General features: G+C 32.1%; 1 protein-coding gene across 2 annotated transcripts in view; it reads left to right on the top strand.

The window, feature by feature from the left end:
• Nucleotides 1-19,037, top strand: part of LOC108733985 (RNA-binding protein fusilli) — a 90,998-nt gene that overhangs the window by 34,133 nt on the left and 37,828 nt on the right. For both annotated transcript variants that reach the window (XM_018465355.2, XM_018465354.2), the window contains exons 2-4: nucleotides 10,252-10,621; nucleotides 13,385-13,474; nucleotides 16,363-16,417. In XM_018465355.2, coding sequence (XP_018320857.1) covers nucleotides 10,252-10,621; nucleotides 13,385-13,474; nucleotides 16,363-16,417 — 515 coding nt within the window. The remainder of the gene's footprint in view (nucleotides 1-10,251; nucleotides 10,622-13,384; nucleotides 13,475-16,362; nucleotides 16,418-19,037) is intronic.

Below are 19,037 nucleotides of genomic sequence, written 5' to 3'. Positions count from 1 at the left end.
CGCTGGTTTAGCCAGCCATTACCTTAATTATATAAAATAGAGTCTGTTGTTGCTTAATGTTCTTCGTTCATTAACCAATAATGGATTGATTTTATTGATTTAGATACTAATTTCTAATAGATACTTCTAAAACTGACAATTCATGCCTATTATTTTGTACATAATGCCTAATGGTTGATTTGAATCTGTTTTTTACAACAATATGATCTGTTGTGATGTTCCTTTATTCTGGCCATAAAGCGTCTGCTGGTATATCCTGTATAAAACATGTTAAAATTAAAAATTTGTTGAAATTTAACTAATTAATTTTAATTATGTTGCCGTGTAGGGGAAGTACAGATAACAATAAAAATAAAAAAAATAAATAAACACAATTTTAGTATCAAATGGTAAAAAACGAATATAGGAAGAGTATAGAAAATTGAGGCATTTTCTTTGATTGCTATGATTATTATTCTTATTTTGTTTTTTACATAAAAGGCAGAACTTTTGACACCTAAGTAATTTGTTAGTTTGTTGATGTATATGGAACAGATATTCAATTTGCAGACAAAATTCTGTCGAAAATTTTCCTGCTGTAGCTGCGCCTAATTAAAAGCGCTTTCCACTACATTATAAGTAAAAAAGGGTTAATTATATGTAGATTCAAGGCATCACTTGAACAATGGCTTACTAAATTTCATAATTCAAACATCCATAAGTATTCAGCATATTTTATCATTTCCATAAAATTTTAAAAGCAAAACAACAAATCAAGGTCTAATTAATATTGAAACTGTAGACTGCTACGCTGTGGATTCAGGTTGAAAAATCGATATCCTTAATTGTAAAATGACCTTTAGAAACATTGATGAACCCACAATTAGTAGTACATTTCTGCTAATGGCGTTCTCCAGGTAGCAAGTAAATCGGTCGGGTTCTGTGGTTCTGCCGCAATGATGTGCTGATGAGATACAAAGAAATTGATCGCGATACATGTCCAACGGTTTCGATTTTCGATAAATTACTCACTAAGAAGTAGTGCTAGGCAACAATATCCATATATCGATATATTCGATAATTATCGATAGTTATCTATCAATATAGCAATAGTTATGTATCGATATATTGACAATTATCGATAATTATCGAATATGTATACCGATACATCGATAACTACTTGTTGTCGAGTTATAAAATTCTAAAATTTAAAAAGAACTAGGGATGCTTTATTGTTTTTTCAATGTTCTTCGAAAAAACAAAATAGTAAATAATATTTTTTTATATTATTGATAAATTAGTAATCACGGAATTTTTTTAAATATTTCTAAAATGAGATGTTTTCTATGAAAAAATAAGTTAAAAATTGACAGAATTTATTTAGAAACAATATCTATTACGAATTAAAAATTATATGTCAATATACATATATATCGATAGTTATCAGTTGCTTATTGTTATCAATGTATCGATATATCGATAGTTGTTGGTATATCGAAGCAGATACCGGTAGTTATCGATATATCGATATTTATTGATACATCGATAGATATCGATATTGTTTTATTATCGACAACCAATCACTAAAAATGGTTATAGCCCAAGACTACCCAAAACTACTAAGAACTTTTGCCCAACATTTTAAAATAAATCAAAGTCCACTGAGTGCTCGATATCCTTTCCAGAAACTACACACGAATTTCAATTAAATTAAGCGATTGTATTTCAGTATTTTCAAACTAGAAAAATAGGATTAAAAACCATTTAAATACAAATAGAAACTAATAGGAATTTAAAATACAAAATATAAAAAAATATAGGCATTTTGAATTTTGTATATTAATTAAGTAGAATCGTTTCAAGTAAATCACATCTGTCTATGGGTTAATGAGTGTTTTTAAATATATCCTTAACAGTAATTGAGGTCATTCATAATTTACTTCTTCATCAGTGAGAAAGTGTTGTTTCTGGTATTTAAACACCATTACGCACCTTACCTTTTTCTACTTAATTTTAGCCACGTAACCGATTAGGAAAGTGCTTCACCTACCTTCCAGTAATTTAACAAAATTATATCAGATGAAACTTTCATCGGATTAACCACTATAACAACTTAGGTATGGAGGAGGAGATAAGTGTAAACGTTGTGAAGTAACATTTAATTTAACATCAAATTTAAATGCGGGATTAATGTAATTTTGATGTTCGCCAGCATTAAAGGAAATTACAGACAATAACAATTAGCTTCGGATAAGTAGTAGTTGCAGTTTAATTACCATTTCTTATCAAAGTGCACAATTAATGCCTGTTTAGGTATGCCTTGAGAGAATTAATAAAATATTGTTACAATGTAAACCATTAAAATCAATAATAAGTAATCAAGAAGAAAATTAATTACATCTTGGTCTTGGTCTAACAAATTTAATCTTGGTTTTGCTCGTTTAACAATAGTATCTTGATGATAATGATAACAACGCCCTTTTGGTTTAAATTCAACAGTTTTTAATGGTTGCATTAAAATGTGTTTATGGATTTTATTTCGGAACCTTGAAGGGTAGAAATTCATACAGGTGTTGAACTTACTATGTTTGTCATCTAGACAAGATTAGACCAATGTCTTGACGAGGGTCAACAATTTATTATTGAAACGTCGACTTTTGCATCTTTCACACGATTTATACAAAATTCTAAATTATTTAAAAATACAATCTTTCAACAACTTTACCTTTGGTTTTGAATCAATGTATTAACACAAAAAAAAGATATGATAATTTGTTCGTATTTAATTCTGTTTTACTAAGAAACTTTTGCAATAATTAGATTTCCATTAACAATGCAATTTTCATTTTATTTTGTAACTGTATTAGAATTTGAGTGAAAATTTTGCGAGAATTTTGTTAATAAATTTTGATCTTGCTCTCTTGGTCTTTTTCATCTAATCTAGTCTTGGTTTTGCTAATGTTCAAGACCAAAATCAGACAAGTGAAAACTGCAATCAAGACCATATATAGTTTGCAAAGCATTTGTTATTATTAAGGTATGTAAATTCATCGATATCTATTTTTTATTGTTTTTAGAAATAATAAAAAAAAAAACAAGACTCCTAACGTTTCCTTTTTTTTAATATACACAAAAGTTCTGCCTAATTGTATGTAAGAAAGAAACTATTGGATGTTTCTTTTATTATTTATTTCGTGCATTACCTTCATGCCTACATACCTTTTATCAAAAATTTAAATTTGATTGATACTTAAACTTCTTAAAAACAGTTAAGTTTTGTATGTCAAGGTTTGTGCAAAAAAATATCAGCGTATTTTAAAAAACAAATGGGAGCACTACTTACACTTCCACAAGTTTAACTTATCGTTAAAAATTGTGTCATTTTGAAAAGTAAATACGGACACCGTAATCTAATAACAATTTCACATATCATTATATAAACAATAAAATCAGGTAGTTAGCATTCAAAAATAAGTTGTAGCAACAAAGTAGGTACTACAAAGTAAGGGTAATTTAAGGTACATGCATGTTATGTACTTCTAATTGAACAATCACCATAAATAAACCAAATGATATTATTTTATCGATTGATTAGGTTAAAATTTAATAAGGAATAGAACAGATGGGTTGGTAGAACTCCTTCTTAGACACGAAGAGTTTGTTAGATATTATTCAAAGCAGAAACAGGAGTAAAGAGCATCACATATATATTTATATATATATGTTGCTCTAGTTTTCGATTAGCTCAAGATAGGAAGAACTACCTACAACAGCAGTAAATATTAGTAGATAGAGATATATTTGGTACTGCTTGTTCTGTGATGTTTAATAATTATAAGTACACTAAAACGAATTAAAAATCATCGTCATTAATATTCTGAATCGTATGCATATTTTAGTAAAATCTTTAGAACAATGAGTTTACCTTATTTACAAAAAAAAAGTCCATTTGCCAGCAACAAGAATTTTACAATCAGTTTTGTTGACTTGTACCGTAAGAGGTCACTTGTCAAATGTGTTTATTAAAATGTCGCAACCGGAATAACGAAAAATAACATAAACGTCTACCTTTGCTGAAATGTCATGATGTAATTAAACTATTGCGGTTTGTATTTCGACACACGTTTTAAAATAGGTTTATGGTTTTTGTTTACAATGACAGTTTTTGTTTTGCTCATACGTCTCATTATGGGTGTTTAACCGTTGTAAAATTTTAGAATTACTTCCTTATTATGAAAAATGGAAGGAATATTATCAAAGGTTAGTGATTACTTATTTCGCTATAATATTGTCAAGAATGCAAGCAAATCTTTAGTCAAATACAAATAAGTAAAACTCTTCAAAGCATGGACAGTACATCGCCATCTACTGACATTTTCTGCTCACTATAGTATTTTAAAATGCCTGAATCTTCGATACGTAACAGGCATGTTAATAAAATTAATAAGAACATTAAATTACTAAGTTATTAATTACTTGGCATCTTAAATTAAATCTTAAAACATTTCTTGCTCAAAATTATTGAGTTAAATAGCGTTTAGATTACGGTCAAAAATTAATTGCGTTCCTTTATTTCTTCTAAACCCAAATTGATCTTCCCCTAATAGTTCTTCCGTCCATTTTCTATCCTCTGTACAAAATTACTGATTAAGATTTTAATATTCTTAATTAAATCAGTTTGTCGTAGACACACAGTTTGGCAAGTAGATACGTTTAAACCACTTGTTTCATAGTTTTGGTAATAAAAGTAAATGAATTCCATTTTGAATATCTGAAATGTAATAATCGTATAATTCTGAATCCGGCCAGCCCATGATGGATAATCCAGCTGTTGGGAGCTTTTCGAAATGTAGACGTGATGGTACTGTTAAATTCGTTCGTTGAACTGCTCTATAGCATAATAATAAAAGGGTTACGAAATGCAGTTTAACAGACACGTTTGTCCGGTGTGGTGTTCGTACCTTTCACCGTGATATTGTTAGAGATAGGCAGCAGGCAGGCAACCTGTTGTCTGTACTCCAGTGCTCGTAGAATTCTTTATAATACGAACAGTAACAGAAAGAACAACATACTAAGGAACGGAATGTGTGTACTAATTTGTACAAATGGAAGGCAATTATTTTTAAGACAGCGAAATAACAAGAGCAATTCCGATCGTGTCTTTCTACCACTATGGGTCTTGTTCTCGAATTGGAAAATTTCTGAAAAAGGAAAATGCGAACTAAAACTATATGCGTGCTTTGTCATTAAGCGACATACACTTCGTACCAACATATAAATGATACATATGCCTGAGAAGTTCCTCAAAATGGACGTGCTCGGTTTTGTTTTAAGATAATAAAATGTATGATATTCTACAAACGACGTGGTAAACGCCATCTGTAGTACAATGCTGCATTTTAGTACAATTCAACATGCTCAACAAGATCCATTTAAATATATGGATATATACTTGCTGAACTGAATCCACGGCGTAGCTTACCCTCCGTGATAGGAACGTTACCAAAATCGAACAAAGAAATTCGTAGTGATCACTATACTGCCGAAACTGCCAGACGCGGGTCGCAATTTCGATCTTGTTGGATAACACCACACCAGCGCGTGGCAGACAGTTTCGACAGAACATAGACCAACTCTACCTACCTGTAGCAGGTAGAGTTCCAACAAGATCCAAATCGCGATCCGCGTCTTACAGTTTCGACAAAATTTCTGTTCGAAAATGAATGAATTTATGACTGATCATCAATGCAATTGGGTAGCATTTAGACCAGTTTCACAACTTTGTTGAAGTTGTGGACAAGTTTCAAAATTTCAAAAATATCTGACCCAGCTCAAATGGAATTGTAAGACAAGATAAGGAAAATTAAAAGTACTTTTCATTAAGTAGGAATGAACTCTAGAGTTACCAATTATATTACAAGAAGATTCCTGCTGCTTAAGTTGGATAAACAACACAAGTAGGAAAGATATTATGCTGTTACATAGAATAGAATAGTCATGACTCGTTTAACAAAGAGAGTGTAAGCTTGCCTTAAAAAACACTAAAAGTTGCTAACATTCTTTACACTGAAATCAACTCGTATCTAATACTACTTTGGATCTCAAATCAATGAGATTGTCCTTATTTAGTCACTGATGCTACTAGATAATGTTAACCAAAAATGGACTCCGCACCAATTTTTTTTTATTAAGGTATTCCGAACAAAAGAGCGCCGTTCATTGACAAGAAGAATCAAATCGATCACGCCAAATTATTGCATTCTTTATTATTCTCATTATGTTAAGTGGGCTAGCCATGGACACCCTGCGCTCATGACATGGGCCCGTCAAGGATCCGTGAACCCCAGGCTAAGAAACTTTGTTTTAGACTAATTTATTCCTACTACTTTCAAACAAGGTTCAAATCATGTCTTGTGGTACAGCCACTGCGGAGAGACACTCTTCTTCATCACCATAATCATCATCATCATCATAAGGCCCTCATCCGGATGATTCGTTGGACACGTACTTTCACTTCTTTCTATCTTGAACCAATTTTCGCATTTCTTATAAACTAGAGCAAATAGTAATTTAATCTAGTTCCTATTAACTTCTCTTTCTACTTCTATCATACCTAAGAAGGTGTCCTACCAATTTATCTTGTCTATTTCTTATTGACTTTTCAATTTTTGTTCCAGTTCCATTTCGATTTATTTTTTGTTTTGTATCTCTAGCGCTTTTTCAATCCTGAGTTATCCGACTCCTTAATAAATAAATGACATTAGTTTGTTGTGTCCTAGCTATATATTGGTTCTAACTCTATTTTTATATTCCTTACATATCAATAGTCCTGCTTTGTTTTCATAATATACTCTTCTGTTAATACCGCGTCAATTTTATCTAAAGCTGCTTCTAACTCCTCTTGCTAAATACTAATACTTCTGTATCGTCCGGCAAATCCAAGCAAGCTAATCTTTAGTTTCTGTAGGTATATCCATCCCTAAAGTAGTTCTGTCTTTTATAATATTAATCACATCTTCAATAAACAAATTAAAAAGTGGCGGTGACATTTTATTTAGTGAAACTGAATTGTTAAAATTATTCCCTAAAATTTAATATTAGTTTTCATGAAAAAGATAAAAAAATTTCTTATTTCTTTTCAATGTTATAAGATCTATCTTCAACAAATAAATAAGTCACATGTTCCATGGATGTATACTGTACATATATACATTCCTAAATTGTTAAATTGTGTTTTTACTACAAATTCCGTGAAAAAATACCTTGTTTGGATATTAAGTTTCCATTGCCAACAATTAGTGTTAAAAACAAAGTTACGAGATATGCAAACGCTTCGTTTACAAAACTAAATAATTTACTTAATGACCAAAACCTATTTTCAGATAAATTAAACACGAATAATATGTTTTTTTGATTAGAACTAGTGAGAGATAACAAATAAACATTGAAAAGTTGTGTTTTTAGAATGCAGTTTGTNATAAAATAGTCCCGCAAATCGTCTAAGGCGTCCCGTATGTCCCTCATTCTGAACCAAAACTCAGACCTTGTAAAAAATGCCACTCATGCGAAAAATATGACTTTAAAAATAAATGTTAATTCAGTAGTAGTGTTGTTTGTTTCTAACTTAAGTACACCACCAACAAGTCCAAAAAATCCTCAGTCTTGTTGTCCCGCATTGACTTATTTATAAAGTTGGCCGCCTTAGCCGTGGTCTAAGTGAACTATTCCGTCTAGACGTTTCGTCAGCTACTGCGGCTGACATCCTCAGTGGTAGTGCTACGTTGACAACGTGGACGTGGATTATATCTCGAAGTCTCGACAGCGACTGTCACAGCCCTATAGCCCGAATCTTCATTCTACTATGGATTCCGGCCGTGAAAGCCTTTGTTTCTAAATCTCACATAACTTGATTTCCGTTATAATATTAATAGATTACAAATTAGGAAATGCAAAGAACGTTCGCCCCCTGGTGCGCATGTTATTTTTACTACCCTCTCAACCAGGAAGTGAAATTTTCTGGAATAAGACATTTAACAATCATGCTCATCAAAAAAATTACAAAAGTTCTCAATCTGGCTAAAAAAGTAATAGGTATTTTGGTATCACTCTACATTAAACAAAGCGTTTTGGGATATGTGAAGTTGAACGTGCACATGAGCCAAAATTTTTTTTTTTTAAAGTTTATTTGAGCGATAGTTTTTAGCTTGAACTTTTTTTAATAGATGAATTAATTAATAATTTTCGCTAGCATGCAAATATATTAACCATTTCGAGCGTTTCTAAGACAATTTAATAGAGAGACGTGCTTACTATTAAAGGCAAGGAATTGCAATGTAACATTGTATTTAAATCTACCTCTTGTAGAAGTATATGTTACAATACAATTTCAAAAGATTATGTGCCATAAAAGAACATTACACGCAATTCATTAAAGAGCTACATGCACGGCTTAACAGTAACGTTGCATATTTCTACGTGCTGGTTATAAAAGAATAAACAAACTAAAATTTGACAATGCTCTTTTACTGTCTGTTTTCCATATATCACAAAGAAAAATATTAAACGTAAGCACTGTTTCTTTTTTTTAACGTTTTCTCTATTGCTACCCGCAAAGCTGGAATGACCACCCGCGTTCCTCTACGAGGGTGGATTGATAAGTTTCCGGCCTGACCAAGAAAAACAAGGTTTTTAAAAATTTTTTTTTTTTATTTCTCAACATAATCTCCTCCAAGGCTGATACATTTCTCATAGCGGTGTTCCAGTCTATTAATGCCATCTCTATAGACTGATTCGTCAAGCTCCTCAAAATAACCATTTACAGCTTCGATTACTTCTTCATTGTCCGCAAATCTCTTACCGCCAAGCCATTTTTTGAGATTAGGGAACAGAAAATAGTCACTCGGGGCTAGGTCTGGAGAGTAAGGAGGGTGCGGCATCAATTCAAACTTTAGATCGTTGATTTTAGCCGTCGCAACGATTGACGTGTGCGCTGGTGCGTTATCGTGATGAAACAAGATTTTTTTCTTCGCCAGATGAGGTCGTTTAATTTTCACCTCGTGGCTCAAACGTTGCAATAAGTCTGCGTAGTATTGACCAGTGATAGTATTACCCTTTGCAAGGTAATCAATGTATATAATACCTCTTGCATCCCAAAAAACAGTAGCCATAACCTTGTTCGCCGAAAAAATTGTTTTTGCCTTCTTTGGAGTTGGTTCCCCTGGTCCAATCCACTGTTTAGACTGTTCTTTGGTTTCAGGAGTGTAGTGGTGGACCCACGTTTCGTCAACGGTTACGAATCGACGCAAAAATTCGCTTGGATTACGCTTATACAATGACAAATTTGCGGTAGAAATGTTTTTTCGAATCAATTTTTGGTCGACTGTTAGCAAACGCGGCACCCATCTTGCACAGAGCTTTTCCATATGCAAATGTTGGTGCAAAATATGTTGCACACGTTCATATGACATCTTACAGGTCTCAGCTATCTCACGCACTTTCAATCTGCGGTCTCCCAGCACTATTTGATGAATTTTTTCGATCATATCTGGAGTTGTGACCTCAACGGGGCGTCCTGAGCGAGGCCCATCAGAGGTGCTCACACGACCCTTTTTAAACTCGGAAACCCACTGCTTAACGGTTGAATATGACGGGGAGGATGTCCCCAGTGTTGAGTCCATCTCTTTTTTAATTTCCTTCGGCGTTAACCCCTTCAAATAAAAGTATTTGATGACAGCACGATTTTCCTGCTTTTCCATTTTTACGAAAACCACAGAGGCGTCTTGTTCAGCGTGCTGTCAAACCTACACTAGCAAGGAGATCGGGCTGAAACTATAGCTACAAGCTATCCAAGGATGGTACTATAGAATGTCACCTCAAGGTAGGCCTAGTGGCGTCATCTCTTGGTTAGGCCGGAAACTTATCAATCCACCCTCGTATTTCTTCTAAACCCAAATTGATCTTCCCCTAATAGTTCTTCCGCCTTTTTTCCCATCCTCCTCTGTACAATTCTAGTTAAGATTTTTGAGTTACTAGTTACTAAAAATATTAAATTTAACCACTTCATCAATCCGTCAACAACTGCTACATTCATATGCCTACACTGGTGCCATTTTAGAGGGTTTTTGAACTGTTATTTACTGCTTATAGCTGGTCACTTTTTCAACATTCCCCCCATATGAGATAGTTCTCCTTACCTCTACCCTCCACACTAATAATATTTGAAAAGTGAATGAGCCGACCTGCCTATTAATTTTATTGTTTATTTTTTTTCAGATTGTTGGTATCCAACAGTATCCTATTCGTCCGTTGGCTGCCGACGTCAACGAAAACATCCTATCAGAACAACTCACGTCTGAATCCGTTCTCACGGACGAACTTATTAAATCATCCGGAAGACTGTTGGACAGCGCCTTGCTCGAATTCGAAAGTTATTGTACGAGTATTCACGTGGATCCTCATAGCCCCGGGTTTCGAATAATAACCGACGGTCAGCTACCCCTCAGGCAATGCCTTCACCCGGAAGCCTGCCGGAAAGAGATTGACCTGCCTTTTTACTACACCGTGTTCCATGACCTTCGAAAGGAAGTTGCGAGGTTTAACAAAACCGACGATGTGCCCCAAAGTGTTCCTGATATGCTCAATTGTATCCTTTTTAATATAAATATTAACCGCGGCTCATTAATAGGATCAAAATCATCATCATCATCATCATAAGGTCGTCAGTCCTAAGACTGGTTGGAGACGCACCTACACTCTTTCCTTTCTTGCGCTATTCTCTGCTTTATATCCCTACTACTCCTTCCTTCCTGACTTATCTGACTTCCTCGATACCTAAAATCAGCCACTTCTTCTAATTTTTCGTCTCCTATGTTTATATTCGCTCTTTCCCTACCTGTTCTTCCCTTGTATACCAGTATTTTTGTTTTACCACATAGTTTTTTCATTAAAAATACGGTTATATATACTGCTATAAATGAGATAATGTCGTCGGTATTCTTTTTTAGAACAGTGCGAATAAATTTACGCTGCAAAGGAGAAACCGAGTTCAAGGTTAGATAAGGTGATTTTAATTGACTTAAGACTCATGACACACACAGTGGTCACTACATAGTCGCCAGGCGAGGCATCATTTGTTTCCCTTTCGTCATTCTTTTGATTTTTTTGTTTCCTGACTGCCTGATTCTTCATACTTTTGCGACTTTTGTTTTCGTGCAATACCTAAAAGTCGTTCAAGTATCACGTAAAGCAATTGGGGCAGGGCGGGGTTTTATAAAACGTTGCGGTTTTGTTAGAAGGGGTACGAGGGGTTACGTAAGATTATATACTTGTTAAAAAAATGACATTCTGCAATGTATTTAGGTAAAATGGTTAGATACATGGGAGTTACGTAATGTTTAGAGACGATTAGGGAGTGGGGTAACGCAGAATGTTATGGTGCTTTACAAGGGGTGGTAGGAGGGTAAAATATTTTCAGAAATTGCGCTACGTAAATCAACATTTAATCAATACTAACGAATAGCTTTGGATTTCAAGATAAGTTAAATTTCGACTATACCAGTACATATTTTGACGAAATCCTTATCTTGCGATTAAATTAATTAAAGTATTATCAAAAATGTGTTTATTTAATCGACAAATGGGCTATGTGGCGGCATCTACTGTAGGATAGTGTTAAATTCCTTTTAAAGAATTGATAAAAGCTGTAAGTGACTTATTGTTGTAAACAACGATATATAGGTGTCGTAAACGGTCAACACACGCACATATTTTTGTTTACAAAACATAGCGAATTGTAATGCGAAACCTGAAGCATAGCAAATTTACAAAAACGGTAGTCGTTTATTAACGACTTACGTCTTTATCACACCTCGAAACTTACAAGTCCAGCAAGAAATATTCAAAGAAATACCTACTAAAGAATTTTAGAGCCAATTTTCAAAAGTCAACACTAAAATGTTAGGAAATCATAAAATAACCGTGTTTTGATTTTTAGGGATGGTTTACAATTTCAGATAAATAGGACTGTTAAATCAGTCTTCAGAAAGAGATGTAATTTTTTCCTACGAATAAGATTATTATTAAAATTGATGATTTAGTCACCTTTGGTGTTATCTTATTTTAAAAAAACTACGCAATACATAGCTAATATTTAGTTCAGAATATTTATTCAAGAATAAATAACAATAACGATAGACGCGAAAAACTTCTACTATATTCAAAAAATCTATTTCTAGTAGGTAATCTTAATGTATGTTAAAATATGTAAAGCCATTTAAAAAGCGATAGCCACATTGTTTTTCTGAAGTTTGTTTGATTTTGAAAAAGTTCGCCTTATCTTAGTATCTCTTCTATTTGAAATTTAGTTCAAAGAAAGCAACATTACGTTTCTAAAGAAGTTATTAAAGTTTGCTACGTAAGTCTGCGATAATGCCGTACCTTGAAAAAAAAATGAGCTTATTGTACGATTGTGCCGTACCTTTGGGTTACCTATGGTCATATCGGTAAAACATTATTCCGTTTTAGTGTTTAGTTATTCATTCTGGAATAAATGAACACAAAGTCAGCTTACTCTGGTTCGTTTAGAACGAGAATACGTCACTGTTACTTCGGTTGTTCATCTTTTCACAAACAACTTCCTCTAAAAGTCAAATTGAATCTGGAACCGGTAAGTGTTTGAAACATTCTATTTTTTTTTATAAGGTGCGACGTTGTCAAATGCAGCAAAAATAATAAATAGCGCAATTTTAAATTGTTGTTTATGTTTGCTCGTTATCTATTAAAATTTGTCTCTTGAAGAATTTTTCTATGCCATTGTTGTACCTACGAACTGATTTTGAGACGAAATCCAGAAAAGTTTCAAATATTTTGTTGATCCGCATGCTTAGAAAAAGATAAGGGGGTTCAGGTTCTGAAACATATAAACGCTTGTCCACTGCAAGAAGCTTTTCGCATTTTATTTAATAAAAGTCAGTGAAATATAACTTACGATTAATTAAAATGAAAGGTAATGTGCAAAGTTGCAGACAACAGGAAGTTGAAGCATATGTACATAAATGTAAATTGTAGTGAAGATGAAAATTTACGATTTCTAATATTTAATTTTCCATTTCGTATTTTGCAATAAATTGTAAAAAGTTTAAGAAATTCCTCGCCTTTTTTAAAAATAAAACAAAGCAAAATAATATTTTTAAAAGAACTCATCATAACTTTTTTTAAATAGATATAATAAAGTTGTGTAAGATAATTGAACGCTTGAAGCGGTATTTTTTTTCGTTGTAAATTTACCTATCGTTCTGTCGTAATATTGTAGTTGTTTAGCATAGAAACTACTCATTGTACTCGAATTATTCAACATTAGCTATTGTTTTAAAAATGCACGATAAAAATTTCCTTAATGACGTCACAGTATTAGAATTAAAACCCGAAACGGAGAACGAGTTCTACAAAAGGGAAGCGAAAGATATGGTGAACATAGTACAGAAACTAATAGAAGAAGGTGAGTGTCACATTGCTATTAAATGAGTTGTCTTATTAAACATTTAAAGTACACGCTGTGATATTAACTTTAGGATGATGTTGTTACCATTAATTACTCAGCATGAATTTTGTATAGTCCAAATGACCCAATTTGGGCATTTATTGAGATAAGTACGAGTTACATTAGATTATTATAATACGGCATTTAGTTTGAAATCATAAATTATTAATAAAATTTTGCTCATGTTAGAATAAGAAAATACATACACAGTAAGAGAATGATACAATTTTATAGCTGAGTTAACAGTTAATTTTAAAAAAATATTAATAATTATCAATAGTGCCACCTCACCATGTAAATATCCTGCAGATATTTCATACTCTAAATTCTACTATATAATATAAAATAATCCTTAATTGATAAACGTTTGAAATGATTAGCAATCGGCAAGTTTTTGAAAATTTTTAGAAGTAATCTTTTGAATTCTTTGACGTATTTTCGATTTCTTATTCCAACTAGACCGTTTATAATTTGAAATCTTGAAATTAGTCTAAAAATTTCGTTGTGTTAATCAATTTTACAAATATGCCCAGTATTTCAATTACTACTAGCATGTGTACAGGGACGTAATTGGATTTTTTTCGCTATTGTATATTTTAAGTTTCATATAACCCAACATGACAAATTGATAAAGGTTTTCATGGCCAGTAGGTAAACTGATGCTGTTCAGATTTGGATTTCAGAACGCCGTTGTATGTTGAAGTTACTTCCTAACGTTTCGCTAGCACGAGAGTAAAAATGACAATGTAAATTTACAAGTAAATATTAATCTCATATAATAGAATGAAGATTCGGGCTAAAGGGCCGTGGTTAAGGCGGCCAACCGTCCCGCACTCTGCGGGACCGTCCCGTAATGACAGTTGAAATCCCGCATTGCAATATTTAATAAAATAGTCCCGCAAATCGTCTAAGGCGTCCCGTATGTCCCTCATTCTGAACCAAAACTCAGACCTTGTAAAAAATGCCACTCATGCGAAAAATATGACTTTAAAAATAAATGTTAATTCAGTAGTAGTGTTGTTTGTTTCTAACTTAAGTACACCACCAACAAGTCCAAAAAATCCTCAGTCTTGTTGTCCCGCATTGACTTATTTATAAAGTTGGCCGCCTTAGCCGTGGTCTAAGTGAACTATTCCGTCTAGACGTTTCGTCAGCTACTGCGGCTGACATCCTCAGTGGTAGTGCTACGTTGACAACGTGGACGTGGATTATATCTCGAAGTCTCGACAGCGACTGTCACAGCCCTATAGCCCGAATCTTCATTCTACTATGGATTCCGGCCGTGAAAGCCTTTGTTTCTAAATCTCACATAACTTGATTTCCGTTATAATATTAATAGATTACAAATTAGGAAATGCAAAGAACGTTCGCCCCCTGGTGCGCATGTTATTTTTACTACCCTCTCAACCAGGAAGTGAAATTTTCTGGAATAAGACATTTAACAATCATGCTCATCAAAAAAATTACAAAAGTTCTCAATCTGGCTAAAAAAGTAATAGGTATTTTGGTATCACTCTACATTAAACAAAGCGTTTTGGGATATGTGAAGTTGAACGTGCACATGAGCCAAAATTTTTTTTTTTTAAAGTTTATTTGAGCGATAGTTTTTAGCTTGAACTTTTTTGAATGATAGTAATTATTTTTCTTCCTTGATTAATCTATTAAAAAAAACTAAAAATGCCAAAGGTAAAATAGTAGGTGTAGTGAGAAAGAATAATTTAGAATTGAGATGTCTTGATGTCGCGTTTATGATCAATGTTAATAAAAATCGTAATAAAAAAAACAATAATTTTGTAAAAAAATCATTTTTAAAATATTTTTTGTAAATATAACTTTAGCTAGATTTTAAGTTGTTCAAATTGATTTAAATCATCTGCACCCTGATCATGACTATTCAGTATTTTGTATACAGAAAAATAAAGAATAGTCTTAATAAGGGTCACATTTTAAAAAGGGTTCCATTGCTACAAAAGAGATAACCAAATTTTTTTATGATTTATAAATATACGTAGTAACTCCATAATTTCATAAATCGCTCCAAATGTAATAAACCAGGAAGTTGTTGAAATAAATAACGAAGTATATAACTTAATATTCTTTTTCCTTTGCTGAATTATTGTGTGACACCAGTAACAGTTGGCTTACATTTATTTATTTACCTTTTGACACCCGGTATATTAATACAGCCACTTTTTAATATTGAAGGTAACAATTTATGCAACGTGTCGCTGACGCTAAGAAAAATTTAGCGGTGTTATTAAACCTTCGTCGTGTTACGTAAACATTTCTTTGCAACTGTTCGTTGACATTAAAATTATATTTCCTACCCTCGCAATTCAAAATCTGAACCTGTTAGAACAACTCATCCTACATTAGCGAATAGATACTTTTGTAAGTATTAAGAAATTATTTAATTATTACAATTTGAATTAGAACAATTTTGTTATTCATACAATTTTTTTTAATTAAAAATTAACCGTTTCCTTATTGATTAATTGCAAAAGAGGTTCCGGATTACAATTTTATGCAATTATTTTGATTTGTACACTGCAGTGTATGGTAAATTATTATTAAGAAATTACTCTACTGTATTTATAATGTTATTGCTAGAGAATGGTCGATTAGGGCTACAGATAAAAGGAAAGGAATTTATTTAAATTAAAATAAAAAATGTCCCTTTTATCGCACCTACTAAAATTTTCATGAACTTTTTTTAATATCCACATAAAACATCAAGGAATTGTTTTAAATTGGAAAAACATTATCTTAAATGAATCTGTTATTAAAAAAGAAAATGAAAAACGCAGGAAGATGAAAAATTAATAAAGCTCTTTCTTATTTTTTAGGTCACAGGTTTGAAGCTGTCGAGACTGTAAATTTGGTTTTAGAGCCAGGGATATGGTGAGTACAATTTTAGAATCCATGTATTTATTAACTTCTTCTATGATTTGATAAAATTGACGCCCTCTACATTCACCATGTATAGAAATTTTTATTTACACAACTATTTAACTTTTTAAGTCTATGAATGTGTAGGTAGGCAAACAGAAGTATGAAGGCAAATATCGGTGGAAAAAATATTTTTTTTTTCTTATCGTGGTCTAGAGTTTTGTGATGATAAGGAAAGGGGATCGGTTGCATATGTACAATAATATAGCCGTCTAGAGATAGTAAATACTTAAATAATGGAGATACCTCACTTCATGATATTAGTGGTTTATAGTAAAAGCAAATGAACATGTTTGAAACGTATGTAAATCTTCTACACAGTTCTGATTCTAACCACATTAAACGGATGTTGGTCACTACGGACAATAACACTATGTGGCTTTTGATAAAATTTCATTAACAACAAAAAGAATTAATCTATCATACATTCAAAATTCAGAAATGGTTTATGTTACAAAAATGATAAACACGCATACACCTTTTCACATGAAGAAAACTACACCCATAAAAAATGCTTTATGAAAAATTACTACAACGTTGTAGAGGCAGTTTTGTAGGAAATGCAACCCAAATTTGCAGTAAGGTTAACCAACGGTAAACTTAAATTTGACTATTAAATTGTAGTGGTAAATTGTAGGAGAAATATCGACAGGGGCTCAGACAAATTACTTACAATTTAAATGAAATATTTACGACAACAACTGCGTGAATTTCACTACAAATTGTAGTAACATTAAATAAATTTTGTAGAAAATATAAAGAAAAAATGTAGCAATTTTTATTGAATATTTATTTGCGTTTCAGTTTTCTGTTCTCTCTCAGATACATGCATACCTACAACACTATATTGTATAATTCTTTCTTGTAAACAAGTATGCTACAATGAAAAGTCATTTTTGTGATCAATTTGCAGTACATATTCTTTAACGTTGTAGTAGAGAGAGAAACAGTTTGTAAGAAAAAAGGTAATTACAATTTTATATTAATTTTCACTACAACTTGTTTCTGTCCCTATATATTCGCTACTATTTGTAATGAAAAGTTCTACAATTGTAGAAGTTTGTTCTACAGTTTTCTCTGAGTTGTATGCTGAACGTTGATTATAGCTGTAGTACTTATTCATACGAATAACGTTTTTAACGAACTGGTGCGCCTATGTTACTTACAATAAGTGGTGGGGTGTAATTGTGGGAAGTTAGGAAGGAAGCACCTTTAGATGTAAATTCGCTTCATCACACTTACGAAATTGTAACGAAACTTATTGCACCTGTTATGCAAGTTTTTAGCAAAGTAAAAGAAACAAAAAGTTACATTTCAACTTTAAACAATTAATTAAAAACGAAGAGCAAATTACACTAATACTAATTAATCCTAGACACACCCTTTATATTCTGATCTACATAAGGGTAAAGGTGTTATTTTCAAATTAGCATAATAGCTTGACTGGAAGAGACTATATGTTATTAAGTACGAGTACGAGGTATTTTAAATTTTATAGTTTTCTTTTTATATCCATATAAATAATGCTGTTCAATAAAATTTTTTTAATTCTAAATGGGTATCTTTGTTGCTGTGAGCATACTCGAAATATGATTGCAAAATATTGCGCAACGATTTTTTTTTCTAAAAATATCTGTAAGTCGCATCTATTTTAATTAATGCTAATAATAAGCGGAATGGTAGATACCTATATAAAAAAAAAAAGAAAAAAATATTTACTGTAACAATGGCTTGCTAAACCAAGGACTGCCAACTCTGACTTGATGTGAACTGNTAATTATTACAATTTAATTTGTAATATCAACTAAAATAATTAGTAAATTTATTTCTGCTGGGATTTTATTTTTAAAAATTCGGGGTTCAAATTGTAATTTTTATTATTTTCTCTGACGAACCAACTGGCTAGTGGGACAAATTGTAAATATCGCTTTAGTATTTAGGTAAATTTTTCTTTTTTATTTTCTCCATGCAATCATTTTACCAATTTCCATCTAATTTACTCCAAAATTAGGTGTACCTAGTTAGAATAGTTTTAATTGAATATATATCGTAGATTGAAACCTGTCTCCATGATTTTTATATGTATATGTAGGCTGGTATTATGGAACTGACGTGAAAGATATAAGAATAAATAATTACAGAAGACGATAGAGTGAACCGAAGGAAAAAAAACAGGTAATTGTTTATGGGTCACACCTCCTATTTTCTTGAAATATTGGTATGTTGTACAAGAATTCACAAACAGGTACATATTCGGATGTTAGGCGTGGAAACTATTAGTTTACATAGTTTTTTTGGGAGGACATTCCTATAAACGTAGAAAATATCACAGCAACAACATTCAATTCTTATAATGTTACACTATGAACTCATTTTTATGAAATATTTCTACAACGTTGCAGAAGACGTTTTGTAACTTTCTATAACAATTTTAAAATATTTTTTATTGTCATTTCCAATGTAGAATAACCTCTCAAATCGTTAAATTTATCAAAAAGGTATGTTATATTAAAAAACAATAAAAAATTTGAAAAAAAAAACAGAAAAGTAGGTGATTTTTCTTCCTTGATTA

Source organism: Agrilus planipennis, unplaced genomic scaffold (assembly GCF_000699045.2).
Source record: "Agrilus planipennis isolate EAB-ADULT unplaced genomic scaffold, Apla_2.0 scaffold36, whole genome shotgun sequence".
NCBI lineage: Eukaryota > Metazoa > Arthropoda > Insecta > Coleoptera > Buprestidae > Agrilus > Agrilus planipennis.
Note: the sequence above shows the minus strand (reverse complement) of the source record. Positions and strands in the feature narration are given on the sequence as shown.